General features: G+C 38.2%; 2 protein-coding genes across 2 annotated transcripts; one reads left to right on the forward strand and one right to left on the reverse strand.

The window, feature by feature from the left end:
• Positions 1–59: 59 nt before the first annotated feature.
• On the reverse strand, positions 60–4,042 carry atpaf2 (ATP synthase mitochondrial F1 complex assembly factor 2). The gene is made up of 8 exons (XM_067487524.1): positions 3,650–4,042; positions 3,500–3,544; positions 3,223–3,371; positions 2,436–2,533; positions 2,062–2,142; positions 1,816–1,928; positions 1,231–1,346; positions 60–857 (listed from the first exon to the last, which is right to left on the reverse strand). The coding sequence occupies exons 1-8, from the start codon at positions 3,759–3,761 to the stop codon at positions 720–722; spliced, it is 852 nt and encodes a 283-aa protein (XP_067343625.1). The 5' UTR covers positions 3,762–4,042; the 3' UTR covers positions 60–719.
• A 130-nt stretch (positions 4,043–4,172) lies between these two features.
• Positions 4,173–10,860, forward strand: LOC137105390 (glucose-induced degradation protein 4 homolog). The gene is made up of 6 exons (XM_067487525.1): positions 4,173–4,576; positions 6,334–6,393; positions 6,662–6,769; positions 6,851–6,952; positions 7,048–7,178; positions 8,173–10,860. The coding sequence occupies exons 1-6, from the start codon at positions 4,385–4,387 to the stop codon at positions 8,234–8,236; spliced, it is 657 nt and encodes a 218-aa protein (XP_067343626.1). The 5' UTR covers positions 4,173–4,384; the 3' UTR covers positions 8,237–10,860.
• The last annotated feature ends 6,178 nt before the right edge of the window (positions 10,861–17,038 follow it).

The following is a 17,038-nucleotide window of genomic DNA, read 5'->3' on the forward strand; positions in this document are numbered from 1 at the left end:
TGATCATTCTTTTGTGTTAAACCTAAAAGTGTGTCACTAAAAAGACAACTGAACATGCATGCATTTTACATTTCTACTAAAATGTAACTTTATTGAAACAGCACTGTAAATTGGAGATAATACAGGTGACTACATTTTCTCTGTACTGCATTTAATAACATTACCACACTAAAAAGCCAAAACTTTACGAATAACTAGACTTTATAATATGGTAAGTTCTGCCTTTTGCAATTGAATAGGTTTCATGTCTTCAACATAAACTATACACAGTGCAATGGGTATGGAACAGTTTGCTGTTAAAATATTATATTTACTACTCCAATGTGGCATGAAAAGAAAGCTGAAATGGAATAAACATTCCAGCACCAAACAGACAGCAACACTAGTCATTGTTGTGTTGAAACGATGCCCACTGTCCAAAATGTCACGGATGTCTGAGAACTAACTGGAAACCAAGGGAGAGGTGTCACACTTGGCAGCTGCCAGATATAAACACAGCAAAAACACAGCCAGTAAACTGCGATGGGGTGAGATGACTCTTTCACAGATCACAGACAGAGCAGCTGTCACTGCTAAATAGAGCAAACAGGGTATGTTGTGTTTTTGTCCGCATCGATGTAGATGCATGGGTAAACGGACGTACTTGGGATGTTATCAGTTAGAGGGCAGAGTTTCTGCATAGCGTCTCTGCTTTAGATTTCAGCAGTTCAATATTCTTCTTAGTCCTGCAGAAGTTTGCATTTGACACTTGAACTCTCAGATGAGAGGTGAACAAAAAGAGCTCCAGCGGCAGTCCGTGCCCTCAGCTCATAGGTGTCGTAGTCATGGGCCCACTCTACATTTCCCCAGTGCCGAATCTGTGCAGGAGAAAAATAAAAAAAAAAAAAACAGTGAAATAACAGCTGGTGAAGCAGTACAAGACAACAGAATAAGAACATTAGCGCAAAGTTAGTCTCGACACTGCATGAAAAACCCGGAAACCCCTGTGCTAGCACACAGTGAACAATGCAAAGGCCTCCCAAACAGCAGTAGCTTCTGATAAGGAATCCCCTTTTGAAAGTCTTAAAAACTATATTTTATAATACACATACATATTCCTTTTTATATTAAATGCATTTCATTTAAAAAACTGTTTTTACCAATTTCCTCTAATTAGCTGGAGGGACCCCAGGAGGCTCTATACAATATTAACAAAAACTTCTGGAGGAAAAAATTCTTGTTCTCGCCTACCTGATACTCCTCCTCCAGTCTGGAGAGGAGCACAGCCTCTTGCACACTCAAGTGTCTGTCAATCATCCCCAATGACAGCACAACAGATTTCAGCTGGGTGATCACATACTCGAGCCCTGCACAGGAAAAACCATATTGCCATATAAGCTGACAGCCTGCTTCTACATTCTGTTTTAATCCAACAACAATCCAACAGCTCTGCCATTAATTCTTTTAAATTTTCAAGTTTCAAACTGCGAGAAAAAAAGATACTTCTACTATGTGTTTATTATTGAGGTCATAACACTCTTTATAACACTAATGTTTTGGCAACCCTACTTAAAATTAATGAAGTGGCCAGTAAGTGTAGGTCTGCTCTAACAGTACAACTTTACAATACTGCTTACCCAAGCATTGCAAGCATTAAATATCACTATCAAATATCAGTATTAAATGTGCTACTGAAATTTACATTTTAGTTGTACAAGTTACGACATAACACAAGCAAAATGATTTCACTAGAATATGTTTGATCATATTTAGTAGAATAGACAAACATAAACCATAAGAAAAGTAATTATTTAAAGTAATTTATTAATTTTTTACCTGTCAGAGACCAGAAGTTGTAGGACTTCAGGTGCTGTCGGAATGTGTCTTTGGTTGCCTCTGGGATCTCAGGTCCCAAAATACTGGATGAGGAACCGATAGTGACATTATATCTGCAAATGGGTTGTGGGAGATGAAAGTTGAAAAAGAGCTTAGTACAGTACTTAATGTACCAATGCTGTATAATTAGACTTAAATAATTAGCCTACGTTCCCCAATAATGATGAAATCAAATGCTACTTTTACCTTTTTTCAATCCACTCGAGTACAGGGTCCCACTCATGCTTCTGTAGCTCAACCAAAGCAACGGGCTCATCCACTCTGTAACTACACAGAACATAAACAACATAAAAATATTACACTCATTACTGCAAGTAACTTGTAATGCTGTTTTGCTACCATTATGTAAATGTATTTCACAAGCACTGATATTTAAAACTCTGGTCACTGTGGTAAACTATGTGTCTCCTTTGCTGTTGTTTAATGAAGTGCTGAGTGCATACTGGTTATATTCATCTTTCATCCCCATTAAGGCCCCGTTGTTTCGGATAAATGTTTTAGTACAAATTAAGTCGTTATGGTTATTAATTAATATGAACATAAGTAAATGGGTGGTATACCAGACAGTGTCAGTCTCCAGGAACTTTAGAGCAGCGTTGATCATTTGGTCTTTGTTACGTTGGGTGGGATTGTCCAGAGCTGTGTTGCACAGTGTTGTCTGAAGGAAGAATTTACCAGTCAGTTATTTGCTAGTTTATAGAGTAACATGAAGCATGAAGCAATTGAACCATGACTTCATAGTCAACAATTAACTAGGAACAATTTTATTTCTGATAATGAGTTCACAGGTAATTCTGAAATAATCCTGCAACAGCTCTATATAATTTTGGGGCAGCTGTAGCTCAGTTGGTTTTTAGGTCTACATTTCTGTATCAAATATGTACAATAAATTAGGGCTTTTCTTTCTATTTCAATTCATGACCAATTTTTTTATCTTTATATATTTTTTGTCCTTTCGTCTTATCCCATGAGTTCAGGGTCGCCACAGCGGATCATTGTCCGCATGTTGATTTGGCAGTTTTTCCACCGGATGCCCTTCCTGACACAACCCTCCTCAATATCTACTGGGCTTGGACTGGCACTGCACAGCTGGGGATGGGAATGGGCTGTTAGGGATTCAGTGTCTTGCCCAGAGACATTTTGACATCTAGCCCGGACCGGGGATCAAACCACTGACCCTGTGGTCCGTGGACGACTGCCTTACCAACTGAGCTACAAAATGATATAATTTGGTAATTGTTTCACAATCTCACCTACACATTGAGTAAATCAACACCTAGTTTGACACCCCCACATCAAGAGACTCAGATTAAAAATCCACCCAGACACCCAAATCAAAAGCTGTACCATGTGCATTGTGTAGAATTTGAGTACGTCTCTTTGAGCATCCCATTCGGTTGCCACAGCAATGGCCAGAACTTCATTTGGCACTGTGAAAAGCTTCCCTCCAGGAGTTTTCAGTTTCCTCCTGTCTAAGTTTATCTCATATAAACCACCTACATGAGAAACATTGAAAATGAAATTAATAATTTAGAGAAATGGCAACAAATAAATCTTTATCAAAAACATGAAATGCTTTATTATCAAGAAAAAAAATAAAAATTTGATAACGGACTGCACTTACCTTCCCCCTGGGATATGCTGACATCTTGATAAAATCTCTTTCTATCTGAGGACATCAGAAAACTACACATCAGTCCACACAAGCACAACATTAGGTTATTCAAATGTACGGTTACTACAGCGCAGTTTGACATTAGTATATCTATCTTACCTGCTGTGGCTGTGGAGTATTTCAAAGCAAACCGAGATCCCTGGCTTCGTGGCCACGCTTTACTGAGACAAAGTGCATTTACAAAGGGAAATCTAACCAAGTTCCTAAACATAGCAGCAGGTCAAGATGTGATGTTTTCAAGAGCTGAATTGCTAGCTGAAGAGAGCAAACGAGCTAGGCTGCCAGTTTCTAAGTGCAGATGGTTCGGTGAAACATCTAGTAAAATATGTTTATTTTAACCGTATTTTATGTCGACACTGCACTATGTAAATCCCGATTTCTATATATACTGCCAAAAATGTATACTTCAATTTTCACGGTGTAGTTAGTTCATACAAAAACACGCGTGTGACCTTCTGTGCCTGATACATTCGGTCGTATAAATTGTTATTTGGGGGATGTAGTTTTTTATCAGCTTTGGAGTACTCCTACACATCATGTAAAAACTACACCCAAATACACCCATAAAGCTTTCCGCGAGTTTGACCAATGAACGTTCAAGATCGACGCAAGTGAACTCAGCTGACCAATGGGAAGGGTGGATGCTGCACAGTGTCGAAGTCCACTTACTTTTCTGGGTGTTAGGTTCCTGGTATATTAAACTGTAGAGGAATTAGGAACATTTGAATGTTGGTGGACCTCTTCAGTGCACCCACCTCTTTATAGACGCCAACAGAGTTCTTCGCCCAGACGGCCACTGACGGCCGTTTGTTCTCAGTCAACGTAGCGGGAGCCATGCCTGTCCCTGCTGGATACCTTAGCGATTCCTCCGCCGCGGCCTCTGCATCCTCGGCCTCGCTTATTCCGCCGCCACCTATAAACACCCACCAACCCGGTGTTGTCACCTCTTTGCTGTACAGCGGCTCTAAGTTCAGGGGCCACCAGAAGAGCAAAGGGAATTCGTATGACGTGGAAGTTGTTTTACAGGTGGGAGTGTTAGACGTATATTTCGTTATTTAAGCGAGCTGTCAGGGCATTTGGTGATCTGTCAAGCGGGCGGTGTGATGATTGACAGGCAGTAAATCAATGAGTCCTGGCCTTTCGTCGGGCAACGTTAGCCTAGCTAGCAGGGAGTGTAGCAGTGCCCCTGACTGTTCACTAACAACCATTTTGTATATAAATAACTATAAAGGTAATCTTTTGTTGAATGTTTGTAAATGAAAGTTGCAACTTAATAAAGGCCGAAACCGTTGCAAATCTGTACATTTATGACTGAATATGTTAGAATGCTAATATTGTATAAAACCATATTGGAGCATTTCCTACTCACAGCATATGAGCACATATGACTGAGTCATATGAGCACATATGACTGAGTCTGGGAAGAAATTGCCTAACATCTTTTTACACACTTTATGCAGTTCCTAAATTCATTACAGCTTTAAGCGTACTTTAGCGTCTTACACCTATATTTGGGCAGTTATCCATCAGAATGGAAGCAAAGCATCTGTGAACTGCCATTGTCAGGTTTCTCAACAGGTGTTTTATGAGGTTTAGGTTTGGGCATGTCTGAGCTTTAAGAACGGTCAAAGATTTGTTCTAAAGTCAAGTCGTCTCAGCTGTATGTGTTGGATCGCGGTCATTCTGAAAGGTTAATACTTTATTAATCCCTGAGGGGACATTGCTTTCATCGCAGATGACCCATGCCAAAGTAAGAACTTGTGCATAAGGACGTAACATAAAAACATAGAAAGAGGGTAAGATAAAAATGAAATACAAAGTTAAAAATGTAACCAGAGTATCTGGTCTCAAAGGGAGGAATTATACAGATTGATGGCCACAGGAAAGAATGGCTTCCTGTGGCCCTCAGTATTGCATTTTGGAAGTATTAGTCTTGCAGTGAAGGTGCTTCTATGTGTCACCAATGTCATGAATGTCATGCAGAGGATGTGAGCAATTCTCCATTGTTCCTTGCAGCTTGGACAGCATCTTTATGCTTGACACTGTTGTCGAAGTGTCCAGCTCCAACCCCACATTGTCACTTGCCATTCTGATCAGTTAGAGTCTGTTGGTGCCTGCAGCTCTCAGCCCACTGCCCCAGCAAACAACAGCAAACACAGACTCATAAAATACCCCCCAAAAGCAAGATGCTTCCACCACCATACTTCAATGTACATTTGCCAGGTGATGTGCAGTGAATGGTGTTTGCCAGACAAATTGCTTTTTGTTCTTCCGAAAGAGCTACGTTTTTGTTTAACCAGACTGGAGAATCATATTAGAGTCCTTTTAAAAATGCTGTTTGGCTAACGTTAAACATGTGGCTTTCATCTTACCACTCTACCATAAAGCCATGATTATTGATTTACTGCTGAGATGGCCATCCTTAGCACAGGTTCCCCCATGTCTGCAGGCTGCAGGGTATTTAATCACTTGCCTGACAATGTCCTTCTTGCCTGGTTACTCAGTTTGACAAAACGGGCAACTCTGAGTCCTGGTCCCAAACTTCTTTTACGTCACAATTGTTGAGGCTAGTTTGCTCCACTCAGACCTTAGGTCTACAGAGGGTTCCTTGGTTTTTATTTTACTTTTTTCAGTGTGAATTGTGAGATCTTCACTACAGAGGTCTTTGGCTTCCTAAACTGTCCAGTCAATTCAGTTTGACTCCCATGAAGTTCTAGCCTATTCTTAGAACAAACTGTAAGTATAAATGTAAAAATAATGTTTTTGAATTTTTTTTTCTCAAGCATGTCACAATGGAGGATTCTTACCTGTGTGGTTACCTGAAGATAAAAGGGCTGACTGAGGTAAGAGAAGTAATCTTATTTAGCCACAAACATAAATAATTTAAGTTGCTTGGCACCTGCCCATTATGTCCCCATCAAGAAACGGAATCGGAAATCTAACTTCAGTCTTACCCACGAGGATGCTAACCTAAAGTCTACAAAAATATTTAAAAAATATATTTCACTAATTTCTGAAGCAGTCACCTTCTGCCTTATATTAAGACTTTGGAATAAAAACAAATCTGCGCCAAGCTGACAAAACAGAACACTGTTGTGTTCACTCTCATAGGAATACCCAACTTTGACTACATTTTTCGCTGGGGAGATCATAAGTATGAAGCGGCCATTTCTGACCCGGAAATGGGACGCAGATGAGGATGTGGATCGAAAGCACTGGGTGAGGTGAACACTTTGATTTGTAGTATTCACATGGACTCTACTGGCTCTGTAGCCGTAACTGTTTTTGTTTCACTTAAAGGGCAAGTTCCAGGCTTTCTACCAGTATGCAAAGACCTTTAACTCGGACGATTTTGACTATGAGGATCTGAAGAATTCCGATTATATTTTCATGAGGTGGAAGGTAAGGTGTTGTCAAAGTTGAGCTTGACCATAGGTTATACACAGTCAACACTGAACTGTATCTGCTGCTATTTCTCACCCTGTCTGCACCTTCAGGAGCAGTTTCTGGTCCCAGACCACACAATCAAAGATATTAGCGGAGCTTCCTTTGCGGGATTCTACTACATCTGCTTTCAGAAATCCACAGCAACAATTGAAGGCTACTACTACCACAGAAGCTCAGAATGGTAAGTTCAAAAAAGTTTAGAAATACCAAGAAGCAGACTTTTGATTGAATGGTTTTTGGTCGTTGCTCTGGGTCAGGTAATTGAGTAAGTCATCCATGTTTTAGTCTTAATTCCTCATGGCCACATGTTGAAGTGTCCCTCAACAGGATGCTGTTGAGGGACACCTCAAGATGCCCTCAGTCAATCTTGTTCCTCATTGTTTCTTAAGCATAATTAAGTTTCAGATGTCAACTTTGGGGGGGGTTAGTTTATTAGTTTATTGGAACTAAACTAATAAAAGTCCGATAAAATTTACTTGATAGACAGCTTACATGTAGCGAGCACACTTACACCAGGCACTTGGTTTCTAAGCTATTTCTCTTACGTAAATGTGGCTGGTATTTTCAGAATTTGACCTTACATAGCATAACAGTAAAAATCCTAAAAGCTTTATCAAGTTTCCAGATCTGTGTTCATTTTGTGCCATCCAGCAATGCATTTCATGTGACTACTTCACAATAAAAGCTCACTATTTCACAAGTTGAATCGTTTCATGTGACAAATCAACAACAGGATGTCACACTTGTATGAGCTATAATTTAAAATAGCTATAATACTGTGTAGAAAGAGTCAACACAAAAAAGAGGGTCATACTGATGGGATTATACTGTTTTACATGTAGACCATGTTTTCCTCATGTTCATGAAGGGAGTTTAAATCAAGTGTGGGCATGGCAGACCCCACAACTAACAATAAACTCTACCATAGAAGAGCTTAAACTGCATCTGAACTGCATTTTCACGAATGTAAAAAAAAAAAAAAAAAAAAAAAGGATTTTTTTCGTTTTCACAGACAGTGGAGAATTTGTCTCTAGAACATCCACACCAATATGTTACAGACATGATGACACTAGACTTTATGAAAAGGTTCTATAACCTTGTTTTTTTTGTATCTAACAAATCCCTTGTACATCTATTATTTACAACTTTAAATACATTTTGTTGTTTCACTACAGGTACCAGTCTCTAAACCTCACCCATGTTCCTGAGCACAGTGCAGCAATCTATGAGTTCCGGTGACCCTAGCTGCCACTGAGGATCTTATTTTTTGTTTTTGTTTTTTATAATTGATGGACAAAGACTAGTGGCAAAGCAGAGGTCTGTGTATGCTACAACGGAAGAAAGCAGAACGAGTGGAGGATGAAAATTTGGGCTTGGGCAAATTGCAAACTCTTACAAATTCCTATTAAGTGGATGGACAGCTGATTGATCAGTGGGTGACAAATAGGACAACTGAATGTATGTAGGTAGGTATGGATGGAAAAGAAGAAAGAGAGCATTTCTGCTCCCAGGCTGGAAGGACTGGGTGTGGTTCATACAGTGTATCCCTTTTTTTTTTCTTTTCTTTTTTTTAATGCCCAGTTTTAAAAGAAAAGAAGAAAAAATGCTTGGCACAGCATCTCAAGACACTTTATAAGCGGAGTTGGAAATTCCCCATCTTGTTTTGCTACTAGAAACATTTCCAGCAATGCAGAATGAGCTATATAAATACGTTTGACTACCTTTGGACAAGGATTTCTTCGAGGAGTCCACTGTTACAAAAACTAAAAGAAATAAATCGGCAAGTCTGTGTGGAAGACAAACAAGACTGAAGTCTGGGTTCATGATCAGAGCACTTGAGGTTTAGGATTGGACCAGCTTATAAGCTAAAAAGAGTTGTTTTGTTTTGTTTTAAGCTTGGCTGGTTCCTTTTATTTTTTATTTTTTTTTGCCTGCTGAGAGGATATTTTACCCTACTCTTAATGATGGACACGAGTGGCATAAACTGAGCTTTTCTCCTGTGTTCATAAAACTGCTTGGGAGATTATTATCACTTGTGGTTGCTGTGGATCTTGTTTGTATTGAGTTATATTTGCACAAAGATGGACTATGTGTTACTAATTCTTGCAGTCAGGCTTTCACACTTACACATGTCCACAAGTATACAAGCTTCAAGAAGTGCAAGTGTTTGTTTTTTTTTTGTTTTGTTTTGTTTTGTTTTTTAAAGTTTTGGAGCCAAAACAATCACATACAAGTAATCAGGAAGTATTTTTACCCTGCACTTTGCATTGAGCAAATCATTTGTTTTATTCCTTATGTATAATGTTAAATTAAGATTCCCCCCCCCTCCCCCCATTGTCCCTACATTTGTCTTTTGACTATGCAACAGTTTTAACATACATAGCACTCTCCAAAAATAAAACCTTCAGTTTTCAGAGACAGAATTTTATTCTATCCTATAGTATATAAATAAAAAGAATTTATCTTCATTGAAGCAAATATTTTTGTTAAATGGCCTATGAAACTATCCTCCCTAATCATGTTCCTTTTTCATGTGATTGTGCCATCTTTATAAAAGCTTGCCAGAGTTGTACAGCGAGATACCAGATCAGAAGTGCATTTTGTGAGTAAGCTTCACTTTGATGGATGGTGTGAAGAGTGGACTGTGGATTTGGGAGAAAAAAAATGTTTTAAAAAAACTACACTGTGTTTTGGTTTTCTGACTTGTATTGTCAATTTATACAATGCTAATTATCAGGTTACTTAAGACTAAAAGTACTTGTAAAGAGTTCAGTTAAAATTTTGTCAACACCAATGTGTTCTTAAGTAAATTGATTTATTTATTTAAGAACACATTGCTTATCCCGGTGATCAGTATCCTCAGTGATGACTTTTTAATCAGCGCTACCCTCTGGTGTGTTTTAGACATTTTGTATAGTCTAGTGGTGTTTTTAGGATCAAAAGTCCCAGCAAATTAAGAATATGGAAGCTGATCCACACATTAAACATAAGGATAACCTGCACTAACACTGTGACACATTACTGTTTAACACGGAAACCTCCTTAAATGCCTTTTCACCCTAACTGGGTTCTGTAAATCTAACATGCAGAATTAGAATTACTGAGGCAGAAACACTGAATGTTGGAATATGGAAGTGAACAAGTCATGTATGAAACCTTGAGCTACAGTGCTGAGGACAAACCAGCCAATAATAATAGGGTGTGTGTTCACAGCCAACATTTATTTGTGTGGAAAATTTCAAAGTATTCAATCCAAAAAAGATCAACGGCTTTCGGCTTGTTCCTTTAGGTGTCGCCACAGCGGAACATGTTCTGCACTTTGATTTGATGTTTTTATGCCTTTCCTCCTGCAACAACGGCACCCAGGTGGCCCTTGGAATCAATCCAAACACCAAATTTAAAAACCACAAATGTCAACCTCAAGGTGGAGCCAGAGGAAAAGTCATTGATACTAAACTCATTCAATGAAGTCACATTGGTCAATATGTATTGATGCAATCTATGGACAATGCTGCCTACAAGGCTAAATTTCTTTCAGTCTACAGAATTTGAGACCCATCTTTGTTCTTTCTTTACATATTGAAACCACAGAAGAAAACATTTAGATTACTCTTTTATCTATAGTGCAATAGAGAGAAGATGCACAGTACTTGGCTATGTGTCTGTGGAATATGGTTGCGCATCCAGAAAACATTCATTTTTAAGTATTCTTTTATCTTTTTCCACATTTTGTTATGTTACATCCTTACTCCAAAATTGATTAAATTCCTTATTTTCCCCAAAATTCTACAAAAAACACCTCATAATGATAACGGGAAAGACGTTTTTTGAAATCTTTGCAAATTTATTACAAACAGACGAATTAATAAATAAATGAAAACTTATTGGTCTCAATTTGTGGGAAATACAGTTGATTGGATGCGATTTAGGCACCTGTCTGTATAATGTTCTACAGCCAAGTCATGAATTCCAAGGATTTGTCTGTAAACCTCCGAGACAGGATTACATTGAGGGACAAATCGGGGAATGGTACAGAACATTTTTTGCAGCATTGAAGGTCCCATTAAACACAGGGGCAAGCTTCATTAGTAAATGGAAGAAGTTAGGAACCACCAGGACTCTAACTAGTGCGGGCCGGCCGGCCAAACTGAGTCTCTCTCTGTGGAGAGAGAACCTTCCAGATGAGCATCTATCTTTGCAGCACTCCACCAATCAGGCCTGCAGGGTAGAGTGGCCTGATTGAAACCACTGCTCAGTACATGACAGATTAGGAAAGAGGTCTAATGGCATTGTGTTACATGTGCATAGATGTATTACTTACAAATGATATTTAAAAAGTTTATGTGATATCTACCTTTGTGAACAATAATAACTAATGTGTGATACCCGAAGACCTAAAATGTTGCAATGTAACCAGAACTAGGATGTTGGACAGTGGTGTAATAACTCCATTGTCTGTAAGGGAAAATGGAGATTCCAACCTTGAACAAGATTTCGGGGTGTGTGAGAGGTGAGGAAACTAATGACATTCTCAAATTCTTCAGGCAAAAAATACAACCCGGCTTGATGGTGGCAGAAGATGAAGGCTGCCCTGTTACCTTTCGAAAAGGGGTTTCTTCTGTCAGGACATCACAGACTAAACTTGACTTAGCTCTACATTGTTCGCCGTCAGAGCTGTGACAGAAAGCACTTTGGAAAAATCAAAGTGGACTTGGCAGCAGCTAACTACAAAAATATTTGGTTCCCGTATCTGAGTCAGTGTCCAGTTCTAGTAGACAAAAGAAAAGATGTGGTTTTGGTTCATACTCTCATTTCAAAACAACCTGGGCTTGTTCTGCAATTGAACTCCTGCTCAAGGTCTTGGCCAAAAGCCTTAAATGGTCACATTATCTGTAATTCATCACCAGGGACATTAGACCAAACCTGCACAATCACAGTATGTCAGGAGAAAACGGTATTAGACGCTATTCTAATTTTCAACTATCAGTTTACAACTGTATACAGAAACAAAAGTGACACTGTGTGACACTAGTGTGTTGTATGTTTGTGGTAAAGGAACAGTGGAAAGACTGGATTTGCTTTTGTCTGACAAATTCAGTAATAAATTCCTGTAATACACAACTAAATCCCTGCCAACTGTCACAATGAATGGCAACCACAATTTCCGTGTTGACAAATTGTCTTGGATCAGTTCTAGAATTCCAAAAGCCATTGCAAAATATTCAAAGTTAGTAAGGGTTTCGTAGCTCAAATTGAGTTAAATCACATTTTACCACTAAGCTTTTAGCCAATGCTTTACCACTGCAATTGACCCAGAATCAAACACCTCAATCAATATGCAGAATACATCCATTAAGTTATTAGTTAGACTTCTCCCTCTGGCACCAATATAATGTTGAAGTTTGGGATAAGTTTCCTTAAAATGTGTTTATCTATGAACATCTATAGTCTCTAAAGGATGAATTTAAATTAATTTAGTGATCACCTGCTAGGTTTCCTCTAGTGCCTTCCACACACTTCCACTGTTTTTTTTATGCTTTTGAGCAAAAAGTTCAGACAATTATCGAGTGGATTGCCATGAACTTTGGTACAAACAGCCATCATGAGGTCAGAATATAAGCTGGACTTCAGTTTGTGACATAGTGACAATCCCATCAAGCTTATTTACACTTTGTGTTAAGCTACTTGGTGATAACATGGTAAACATCTCCACAAAAAAAAGGTAATAAATTGCTAGTGTTGCTACACTGATAAAAAATATCCTGCTTTATCTACCTAAACATTTTTTGGAACTTTTTGCATCAGATTATTATGTAGACTAGTCTTTGTGTATAAACTACTTACTTTTTTATTATTGTATAAACTTAACTTAATTTAAGCATTTTTCAGTTTTGTGCCGTCTAGTCAGTGTTAATAGTTTCACATGTTTGATATTTGAACTCTGCTAACCAAACAATTTGAACAGTCCAATATTTCCTTGCACTTGAAGAGTAAATCATAAACTTCAAACAACGGTTTGACTTGAGTTGCCACAATATAATTACTGTTACACCAAACATGATGATAAGGTAGACCTAACATGGATAAGGACACATTTAACAAGGTGTCAGGTGTTGAACAAATATATATTAACTTCCGAACTAGATGCATTCATGTAAAGGTGCAAACTCAAGTTTTTATTGTTAATATCATAAACTTTATTATGCTACATTTAGTTTTCCTGTGTAAGGTCATGGTTATGTAGGCCCCACAATGGCTTCATGATGCTGTTACCATGGCTACAGACTCTCAGTTTCTTTCTTGAGCGTGAGAATTAATAGGATGACGATAAAACAATACACTTTTTGTGTTTGACTGGTGTTGCATATTTTCAAGCCGCCATCTGCCTCAATTCAAAACTGAAACCAAGACCTGTAAAACCAGGTGTCAGCATTGGAAGTGAAAGTTCTAAAAGTGGTATGAAGTAGGCATAGGTGTATGTATATTATGTACATACAGTATGTGAGTTGTACACTCAAGAAATGACATCTGTATCTTTTCTTTGGCTTTATGTGATAATCTACTTATCAGCACGTTCTGCTGGTTAGTAATAGTATGAATTAGCCTGTTGTTCCCACAGAGGAAAAGCTCCTTCATTTATGGGCGTTGAGAGAGGCCTCACCTTTAAGACCTAATGCACCTAAAAATCGATTACAAATAAAAGCAGCAGAATTATCAAAGCAAAGCACTGTGGATGTCAAGAAAATAGCAAGGCAAGCTAGCATATGGAAAGAATTTGTTCTGGGGATTGGCAGAACAAATGTAGGTGTAGGTAGTGATTCATGAGCTTTATGTAATTGTTGCACACACAAAAGAACGAGCATTATGCTGCACCTACATAAATGGCATAAGTGTACATTGTAGGTTTAGTTGAGAATCTGAAACAACATTGTCTATTGTGCTTCAGGTGATTTGCATTTCTGTGCGATGCATCAGATGTAGCAATGCAGATAAATCAATGCAGACACATTTTACCTTGGGCAGTGTTGTGAGTGTGTGTGTGTGTACGTGTGCGCGTGTGTGTGTGTTAGTGTGTGTATAAAATGTGTAGATCAAATAATGACTTCCCGCACCAAGTGTTTTGTTTTGTCTTGCTCAACTTCCTTCTATCTGTGATAACAACTTCTCAGAAGCTGCACACTCTTATCCACTGACTCCACCTTCTTCTGTGTATGATTGCCGGACAAATCTCCAGCCACATCCTCAAGGACGTGGTTAAGGAAGTGGCAGTGTAAAAACATAAGGCCATCAATTACCAGCTTTGACACAGTGCTTTTAGGGATTAGGGTTAAACAGTGTTACATATCTAAAGTTTGAAGGCTCCTTTATCCTTATTATTTATGCTTCAAGAATCACACACATTTAATCACTCATCAGTTCATAATTTCTTGATTCAGTTTTGGTATTCAGAGATATTTTGTGTTTATGTGTGTTATGGTTTTGTTTTATTGCAACTTTTGTTTATTTTTAGGCAATCAACTATCTTTCTTCTCCTTTTTGCACAATTTGTGTGCAGTTCTGTAAAAGCATATACCATGGTTCAACAAAAATGGAAAACTAGAAAAATGTTCATGTACACGAGAGCTAATATTAACTTTTCTTCATCATTCATTCATAACTTGTCATGCAGTGCTTTCCCATTTCGAAGAATTTGGCAGTGTTTATCTTGGACTGTGGTGCAAGCCATAAAACAAGCTTCATGTCACGTCCACACCTGTGATTTGCGGTTAGCACAGCTTTTTTTTCTTTAGCACTCTGTTTCCTAATTGGAAAAAAAAGCTTTATTTGCTTTTAAATGATTACAGTGTTTGCCCTCATAAAAAACAAAAAACAAAAAACAGAAGACAAACAATTCAGGTACTCATAAAAAACGAATTGCCGGGAAAGTGTCTTTTGCTTCCTTCTACATGTTTATAATTTGCCACATTAAAATGGACCATTATATATGGAATATTTCAAGTAAAAATTTAACTTCCAGCTAATGAATTACATTCTTGTAAATGTTGGGGCAAATGAAAGGAAGAGAATGTGATATGCACCTGAACAATTTCCCTGACATTGCCATTGTCTATTGCAAGGAAACAAAGAGGTTCTTGTAAAGCCAGACAAAATCAAACACCAGTATGCTGTGTAAGCAGTCTGCGGAAAATCCTGGTGATTTTTTTTAAATAAAGGAACGTTGTTTTTAACAGAAAGAGATAATGATGATAGTTAGAGTGCTTTGCATAGATAAACACTGAGTTGACAAAGGCTTAAGGACAAAATAACTTATCGTCTATGAGCTTATGATCTTTATGAGTCCTCTGTGTTGATGCCCTGATGTATGTACACATACAAATAAATGAGGAAAAATATGACTCCAGCCTTCTTCAAAATTTTAACTGTAATTTATGGAAATTAGATGTGGAGAACTGGTTTTGTAATTTATTGCTTTTATTTCCATGTGACAGAAAGGGTTTTTCTGGGGAGGATAGGTGTTGACCAATTCATATCAATAACATGTTTTGTAATGGGTGCTTCATTTAATGTGACTACACAAGAGAATTAATCATCCGTTGCAACATCAGCTGTTGCTCATTGTTTTGAAGAGGCGTTGCTGTTGTAAAACAGGTGAAATGGAGCAGAGAACTCTAGATTTCTGTTGAAATCAAACCTTCAGTGTTGTATTAGCCCGTGTCTCTTTTAAGCACATGATCATTAGGGTATTTAAACGTTTTTAATGAGTCTCGCTCTTCTAACCAATCAGAAATATTCTGCTTGAGTAGTAGATTTTGACGTACTCTTTATTTAATGTTATTTGATAAAGATTAACACCTTAAGGGCTATGCACAGCGTAGTAGAGTGTAGCAGATGAGAGCAGAGCAGAGCAGGGAGAAAGAGCACTGCAGAGCAATGTGTGCTGATATTGAGTCTCATTAATGTTAAGTCTCGACACAATGACCGGAAACAGAGGGAAACTGTAAAAAAATCAGTTTTGAGAACCTAACAACAAAAAGAGGCTGACCATGAGTCAGGTCAGCCTGACTAAACACAGAACTGTTTTATGAAAATGCTCATTTCTTCCGTCCATGCTGTATCTCTCAACAAAATGTAAAGCTACAATATGCTCTATAGAGTAGGAAGAGTCCAACTTTTCCTCTCTCCGCTCTTCTACACTCCAACACACTATACCAGGCCTTCTGGTAGTAGTCTTATATGATTACAATAAAATGGAAGTTGCCAGAAAGCCACACAATCACGTTTGTGTCCTCCAGAGTTGCCCAAAGAATTCAAATTCTTGATCCTCGGTGGGGAAAACCTCATGTGACTTTACTCTCAGGTGTTGACATCTCCTCAGGTTACACACAAATCTGGACAGTCCTGACCTTTAACACCATAACACTTTGTTTGTGTTTCTGTGTCTGTGCGTTATAAAGTCCTGGCATTACTTCAGACAAGGTCTCTATGTCCATCTGATGTGTGATTGGGATAACCCCATCTGACTTTGCCCCTCTCATGCAATCCTCACTTTGAAGAAACACCTGCTCCACAGAACACAAACACACACACCCTCTTCTATTTAGTCGGTCTTAATAGACACACATATACACACACAGCTCGCCACACTAACTCCTGATAAGGGATATTGCTGCTGGATGACAAGCGTGGAATGACTGCACGTGCAAACATTTTTTAATTACTGGACTTACAGGAGATACCGGGAAGTGATTAATGAAATCAGGAGTGGAGCAGCTGATATTCAATAAATTCTGGAGGCAATAAAAACATGTTCAAAGACATTGTTTTGTTGACAAACTGTGCAAAATTACAAGTTAAAAATATTTCTAAATAAAATAAATTTTATTAACAGTGTTGAAGTGTTTTGATATTTTCTTCCCTGTCTTAATGCACAGTCGGAGACAGTGGGGAAAGGGATACACAAAAACACAAACACAAGGGAAAAATCTATTTTTTTTTTCTGATATTCAATATTTTGTCCAAATAAAAACAGTCAATGCAAAT

Source organism: Channa argus, chromosome 20 (genome assembly GCF_033026475.1).
Source record: "Channa argus isolate prfri chromosome 20, Channa argus male v1.0, whole genome shotgun sequence".
Taxonomy (NCBI): domain Eukaryota; kingdom Metazoa; phylum Chordata; class Actinopteri; order Anabantiformes; family Channidae; genus Channa; species Channa argus.